Consider the following 7,405-nt stretch of genomic DNA (forward strand, 5'->3'; position numbering starts at 1 on the left):
CTCTCTTTCTTTCCTATTGTAAGATGTAATTTATCTTGAAAATCAATAAAACTCTTATAACTTTCTTCTGTAAATGTAATTCCTCTTAATACTGCACCCATACAAATTGGTCTAACTTTTTCTACATCTTTACCAACATGAATTTGAATTCCACTCTATTGATTATTAGTTTCTTAATTCTATTTTTCTTTTGTTTTATGTAATATTTATCAAACTGATTTCACTGTATATTTTGGAAATTCTTTCATTTTTAAAAATGTTTTTAAACAAATGGCAATTCCTTCTACACATAATAAATCATATCTATTTGCTCCAACTTCAATTTTATATATTGTTTTCCCATCTTCTTCAACAACATCATCAAGTTCAATTCCATATTGGAAACATACTTCATCAAATTCTTTTTCGGCTATTCTGTTAATTATGTTATTTGTTATATCAAAAAAATTAAAGTATTTGTTATTAACAAACTAAATTCTTTTCCAATTAATTTGAAAAGATATTTGCTGTCACAACTGATTGTTGGCATTTGATGATTAATGTATTTAAGTTCATTCTTATTTTTCTTTTTTCTCTCTTTTCCTTTTTTAAAAAAAATAGGGTTTTTTCTTTTTGTTTTTTTTAAATGAATTAAAATTCAATTGTGTGGATTGTAATAATCATAACGTGTTTTTTTTTAAAACATTAATTCTTTAAAAAATGTTTTATATTCTTTTTTGTTTCCTTTTTTGATGTTCAGTGAAAAAACAAAGATATTATGTAATTAAACAAAGAAGAATTCATTGCTACATTTCAGAGTGATTTATTTAATAACTTTTAAATTATTCTTATGACAAATTATACTACTTTTAGTTATACTAAAATAAACTTTAGAACCTGATTATAATATATGAAAAAAGTTAAAATACTTTTTTTAATAAAAACTTCATTTTAATCAACAACTTTCTAAACTCTCTTTTTGTATAATTTGTTGTTTTCTTCAATCGCGTTTTCCAAAAAAAATAATGTGATTAATTAGTTTTAACAATGATATTAATTTAAATTGATTTTAATTCTCTAGATGTTGTTGGAATTCTTTTGTTTCTGGTTATCTAAATTTAAAATTAATAATCAAGATATTTGTTTAAAATAATTGTAAAGAAATTTTTAATATTCTGAAATTATTATCATTAATAAAAATTTTAAGTTAAATCAACATTTAATAAAATTTTTGTATAAGAATCTAAATTTACTGAACAAAATATTTTTAGAGTCTTCTAACTGAAGGTATTACATCAAGAACATCAACAAATAAATTTAAACGAGTTTTGATAAACTTTAAGAAGTACAAATAAAATATGATAATAAAGTCATGGATATTTTTGATGTTATATAATTATGTAATGAACTAAGTTCATTTATAAATCCAAATCACAATAAATATAATGTACATTTTGTTATTGATGAAAAATAGACCTGTCTTTTTTTACAGATACAATAAAATGAATGAAATAAGATAATATAATTCTTTTTATTATATTAAACTATAAAACAAAACTTTAAAAGAATACAGATAAAAAATATTTTTGAAATATTTTATTTTAAACACTAACTTGTCTTCAGAAAATAGAAAAGAATCAAGCTTCACAATAAATTCATTTTATATATAATAGAAAAAAATATATTTTTTTAATGACAATTCTTATTTCAACATGAGGTATTTAATAGAAATATTATTTCAAATAGATGAAATAAAAATAACCTCAAATAAATTGTAATTTCTTAAAAATAAGTTGAGAACTTAAAAGTTATTTAACATTTAAATGGAGAGAATACATATCACTATTATAAGTGATATTAGTTGTCCTTGGTGTTATGTAGGACGTAAAAGGATGTTAAATGCAATTTCAACAATAAAAAATAAGGAAATCAGTTATGAGTATCATCCATACATTATTGATATGAAGACAAAGAAAGATGGAGAAGAGTATATGGCATATAATGTTCGTAGATGGGGTGGTGATGGATGGACGTATTCAATGATCAGAGATTCTAAAGCAGATGGATGTAATTTTGCACAATGGAAATATTGGCCTTATTCTCTTCATTGCCATAGACTAATGATTTATGCCAATACCATAGGAAAAGGGAATGAATTAATGGGAATTTACTTCCAAATGAATTACGAAGAAGGTAAAAATTTAAGTATTCAAAGTGGGTTAATGGAAGCTGCTGAACGGTGTGGGTTAGATTTGACCATCGCAAAAAGAATAATTACTAGTGATGAAAATAAAGATATTGTAATGAGAGAATTACACAATTGGCATTCAATGGGAATTAGTGGTGTTCCATTCTTTATAATTGAATTTGGTAATGGTAAACAAGTGACATTATCAGGGGCTGTTTCATCTAGTAAATGGCTTTCTGTGATTCAAAAATATTCATCTAATTGACAAAAGAAATAAAAAGTAAAAATTATTTGGTTATTGTCATTATAATTAATTAAATGTATAAGGACTGAATCATTATTTGGTTCTTTTGTAAATAAGTTTAGTTTTGTCATTTAATCTTTATCATTACTTTTTGGAGTTTCGATAGATTATCAGTACCTTTTTACATTATTTCATTGATGATTCTTATTTGTAAAATCCTTTTTAGTCCCACAATTTGAGTGTTTTGAGTGGAAGTTGCAAATAATCAAATTATTTATTTTGTATTATATCACACAATTATTTTCTATTTTTAGATAATAAAAGAAATCACAAGAACTTAAAAAGAAAAAACTTAAAATTTAAAAGAGGAAAAGAAATGTGTGATTGTTTGGTTCTTTGTTATTTTTAAATTTAAAAATTTAAAGGAAAAAAGTCACCAAAAAGAAAACACATTTATATCCATAGATAACGATTCGTCATCTATCGATTCAGATTATTCTCAATCATCAGAACTCGGTGAAGAATATTATGATTATAATATTAAAACAGAATATACTCCATTAGAACAATTCGTAATGAAATTCTCATTACAAGAAACATTATCTGGAAAAGTAGATGAAAGAGATGTAGTTTATTCAAAGAGAGAGATTGATGTAATGATTAATTTTGTTGATTTTATTATGACTGATGCAAGAGACATTTTACCTATTTTATTTGAGGATCAAGACAAACAAGAAATTTTAGCTTCTGCAGCATTAGACTTACAATATTATATTCATAAAGGAGTTTGGTTTTTAATGAATTTTGTAAGAGAAGAATTTTCTAATGCACAAAGTGAAGGAGAACTATTTTTGGATGATTCAGTTGCTTCCATTGTCTCAAAGTGTTTCTTTTTAAAAGTAGGAAAAACATTTATTAAGAGATATTTCTCAAAATATTTCAGTCAATTATTAGCTGAAAAGTTAGATTTTGAAATTGATGATTATAAAATTACAGACGAAAAGATTATCGAAAGAAATGCTCAAAATTTGATTAGAAAAACAAATGAACTTCTTCAAATTATTTATTCAACAATGGATCAATTACCTCATGGTGTGAAAATTATTGCTAAAATGCATTCAGAATTAATTAAAGAATATTTCCCACAATTATCACAATATTCTAGACTCAATTTAACTGCTATTTATATTGTTAATTCATTCTACATTCAAGCATTAATGAACCCAGAAAAATATGGTCTTTGTTCTAATGAACAAATAACTTTAAAAAATAAAAGAAATTTGGCTTTATTATCTAAAGTACTTCAAACACTTATTATTGGTAATGGGTACCAAGGAAAAGGGGCTGAATATATGAAAAAAGTAGATGTTATTCTTAAGAGTCACACTCAACCATTCCATGATAAAGTGGTCTCTCTCATTATTTCTTCACAAGGTCTTCCATATACAATATTATTAGATGATAACCTTAACATTTCTAACGAAGCTATTTCTGTGTTACATATGGAATTATGTCATAAAAGTGCTGAAATTATTAGAATGTTTCCAACTGATATTTCAGAACAATTCTGTAGATTTATGGTTGCTATTGGAGAACATAAAGATAAGCTTGACTTCTTATTTGATTTTACTCTAGACCAACAAAGGTTGATTAAAAACTTCTTAGAAGAAAAAGGATTAGAGGGTGTTTATATTGCAAAAATAGATATCAATGAACATGAAGGAGGAGATAAAAAGAAAAAAAAGAAAGAACAAACAATCAATGGATTCATTATTGTTTCATTACATAACATTTGGTTCTTAAATTCTGTTGGAGAGATTGAAGCTTCGTTCCATTGTTTATCCCTTATTAAAGTTAAAATTGAAGATGATATTATTACTTTTGAAAATAATAAAGGAGATAAAATTGAACGACTTACTGGTACTACAACTAGAAATCATGAAATTGTTATTTCTATGATCCGTTCATTTAAATCAAGTTTCCCTGAGGAAAAATTATTGTTTGAAATTGAAGCTCCACAAAACCAAATGAATTTGTTTAACAATATTTATTCAATGAGAACATTTACTAAATGTGGTGGGTTCACTGGTGTTTATGAAGCACAATGTACTTTTAGAGGATTTAATTGTAATCAATCTGTCAGATGGGCAATTGAAAATGCTAAAGAGCATGACAAAGAAAGTCATCACATGAAAGTATCACGCTTTTATAATGGTGATTTGAATTCAAAAGAAGATAATTTGACTGCAATCGATTTGATTCCAATTTTCTTTACACTGCAATCAAATAATTATTTCACCAAAGTAACAGTAGAAAATATGAATTTAATAAAATGTTTTGATGGATTAAAAGAATATCTAAGAACTAATAAAGTTATTCGATCTTTAAGACTTAGAAATATTGATATTGGAAAAGGATGGGAAAGCCTTATTGAAAGCTATATTAAAAATGATAATCATCCATTAAGAGTCCTTGATGTTTCTGACAATTCTATAGATGAAAAGGCTATTATTTTAATAAGTTCTTTAGTATCAAAATATAACTTAGAATCTCTTTACATTGCTAATGTTCTTAATTCTGAAAAATTGTCAGGAGCTCTTATTCAAGACTGGAAACGTTTAATGGATGAAAAAATACATTTAAAAAAAATAGATATTTCTGGTGCTAAACTGACAACTGCTGGAATCGAATTTATTGCATCTCAATTTGCAATTAACTTCCCTGATCTTGAAAAAATTTATCTTCGAGATATTGCTGTTCCTAAAACTTCTTCTATGTTGCGGTTCCTTGAAATTATGAAAGGATTAAGAGTTTTAGACCTTTCTGGAATGAAACTTTCATTAAAGGTAATTGACAAAACATCTCAAGACCTCCAAGAATACATTCATTGTTGCACTCATTTAGAGAGCGTTATCATGAATAGAGTTATTTTACCAGGAGATGTCTTGAAAAATATAATCAAAGAATTTAGAAGTGAAAAAGTAAATATTCATTTAAGACAGTCTGAATTCACTGTTGACAGTGTTAAAACATTTAGTACAGTTTTTATTGGTTTAGAATCAGTTCAACATTTGGATATTTCAGATTGTGGAATCGCTGAAGAAGGATTGGTTTATTTGTTGGAATCACTATGTCAAAACACAATTATTGAGTCAATAGATTTATCTCAAAATTTATTCAGTCAAGGAAATAAAGACAATGTAGTCAAAGCCTTAGTTAAGTTGATTAACGGAGGTACTGGTCTCAAAAAATTACGAATCGCTGGTGGTTTGAAACAAACACAACAACTAGGAACTTCTATTGTTCAAATTTTCGATGCATTAGCAAATAACCGAACAATTAGGGAATTTGATTGCAGTAATCATATGTTTGGTAATAAAGGAGCTTTTGCTTTGGCTAATTTAATCACAGTTAATGATACATTGCAAGTAATCAACTGGGATGGAAATTCTATTGGTATGAATGGTTTAAAAGCTATTGCTGAAGCCCTTAGAATCAACACTGTTTTGAAGGAATTCAAATTCCCTATTTCTGACTGTGGCAAACTAGAGGATGTAGAGAGTGTTAGAAAAGTACTGAGTAGTATGGTTACTTCTCTCAATGTCATGGAACCTCATCCTAACTAATTTTACTTTTTCTTCAGTCACATACAGATAGGCTCAATTAAAATAGTTTTTAAGAACATGAAACAAAAGTTAATTTAACTAAATAAAGATAAAAAAGAAAACAATAAAAAATAATTAAAATGAATATTGAAATAATTAAAAATAAAAAATAAAAAAATGAAGAATAATCAAATTACCAATTCTTAACATTTTCGATTGATTTGTGTGCAGCTTCAACAACGTTGTCTGAAGTAATACCAAATTTCTCATATAATTTGTTGATTGGAGCTGATGCTCCAAATGAATGCATTCCAACAGCAACACCACAATCTCCAATAAATTTCTCCCAACCCATAGTTGATGAAGCTTCAACTGATACTCTAGCATGAATCTTTCTTGGAAGAACTGATTCTCTATATTCAACAGGTTGTTGATTAAATAATTCCCATGATGGAAGGGAAACAACTCTAACACCAAGTCCTTCTTTATGAAGTTTCTCTGCTGCAGTAATAGCAATATCTACTTCAGTTCCTGAAGCCATAAGAATTACTTGTGGTGTTCCATAATCTCTCAAAACATAACCTCCTTTTCTTAAATTTTCTGATGATGCAAAAATTGTTCTATCAATAATTTTACTATTTTGTCTTGCCAAAATCAAAAGAGTAGGTCCATTATTTCTTTCAATAGCTATTTTCCATGCTACACGTGTTTCATTTGCATCTGATGGTCGAATAACAACACAATTAGGCATTGATCTATATGATAGAAGATGTTCAATTGGTTGATGTGTTGGTCCATCTTCTCCTACTCCAATAGAATCATGAGTAAAAACAAATATTGATGGATAATGGGAAAGTGCTGCTAATCTAATAGTTGGTCTACAATAATCACTAAATACAAAGAATGTAGATCCATATGCAATTAATCCTCCATATATATTCATTCCATTAACAATATTTCCCATAGCATGTTCTCTAATTCCATAATGAATATTTCTTCCTTTAGGATCTTCATGGAATGGTACTCCTGGAAGTACAACTTTAACACTTCCTCCAACATCAGCAGTTCCTCCAATTATTTCTGGTAATTTTTTAGCAATTTCATTAAATGCTTTTCCTGAACTAATTCTTGTAGCTTCACCTTTTTCATCTTCTTTAATTTCTTCTTTAAATAATTCTGAAATACTTGAAATATCTCTTTTAAGTCTTCGTTCAAATTCTTTTGAAAGTTCTGGTTCTTCTTTTTTATATTCTTCATACATTTTTTTCCATTCTTTATGTTTTAAATTTCCTCTTTCTGATGCTGCATGATAAACTGAATAAATATCTTCTTCAATATGAAATTCTTCTGTAACTCCATATGCTTTTTTCATTAATTCTAATTCTGTTC

At 26.7% G+C, this 7,405-nt stretch overlaps 4 protein-coding genes across 4 annotated transcripts in view, besides 7 other annotated features; 2 read left to right on the top strand and 2 right to left on the bottom strand.

The window, feature by feature from the left end:
* Positions 1-529, bottom strand: part of EDI_226150 (phenylalanyl-tRNA synthetase beta chain, putative) — a gene marked incomplete at both ends in the record, with an annotated part of 1,206 nt that extends 677 nt beyond the window's left edge. The window contains 3 exons of the mRNA XM_001737260.1: positions 53-155; positions 216-409; positions 472-529. Coding sequence (XP_001737312.1) covers positions 53-155; positions 216-409; positions 472-529 — 355 coding nt within the window. The remainder of the gene's footprint in view (positions 1-52; positions 156-215; positions 410-471) is intronic.
* Positions 530-669: 140 nt separating this feature from the next.
* Positions 670-711: a sequence feature (AT_rich).
* Positions 712-879: 168 nt separating this feature from the next.
* Positions 880-923: a sequence feature (AT_rich).
* Positions 924-1,092: 169 nt separating this feature from the next.
* Positions 1,093-1,212: a sequence feature (AT_rich).
* Positions 1,213-1,495: 283 nt separating this feature from the next.
* Positions 1,496-1,585: a sequence feature (AT_rich).
* A 42-nt stretch (positions 1,586-1,627) lies between these two features.
* Positions 1,628-1,673: a sequence feature (AT_rich).
* A 129-nt stretch (positions 1,674-1,802) lies between these two features.
* EDI_226260 (uncharacterized protein) lies at positions 1,803-2,432 on the top strand (the record flags this gene model as incomplete). The annotated part of the gene is made up of 1 exon (XM_001737261.1): positions 1,803-2,432. One exon carries the CDS (start codon positions 1,803-1,805, stop codon positions 2,430-2,432), a length of 630 nt encoding a protein of 209 aa, XP_001737313.1.
* Positions 2,433-2,787: 355 nt separating this feature from the next.
* Positions 2,788-6,037, top strand: EDI_226270 (carmil, putative; the record flags this gene model as incomplete). The annotated part of the gene is made up of 2 exons (XM_001737262.1): positions 2,788-2,797; positions 2,877-6,037. The coding sequence occupies 2 exons, from the start codon at positions 2,788-2,790 to the stop codon at positions 6,035-6,037; spliced, it is 3,171 nt and encodes a 1,056-aa protein (XP_001737314.1).
* Positions 2,811-2,835: a sequence feature (AT_rich).
* An 80-nt stretch (positions 6,038-6,117) lies between the features above and the next one.
* Positions 6,118-6,192: a microsatellite.
* Positions 6,193-6,209: 17 nt separating this feature from the next.
* Positions 6,210-7,405, bottom strand: part of EDI_226280 (transketolase, putative) — a gene marked incomplete at both ends in the record, with an annotated part of 1,308 nt that continues 112 nt past the window's right edge. The window contains one exon of the mRNA XM_001733320.1: positions 6,210-7,405. This exon is cut by the window's right edge and continues 112 nt beyond it. Within this exon, the coding sequence (XP_001733372.1) occupies positions 6,210-7,405 (1,196 nt within the window).

This window comes from Entamoeba dispar, genomic scaffold, assembly GCF_000209125.1.
Source record: "Entamoeba dispar SAW760 scf_1105229460495 genomic scaffold, whole genome shotgun sequence".
NCBI classification, from domain to species: domain Eukaryota; phylum Evosea; order Mastigamoebida; family Endamoebidae; genus Entamoeba; species Entamoeba dispar.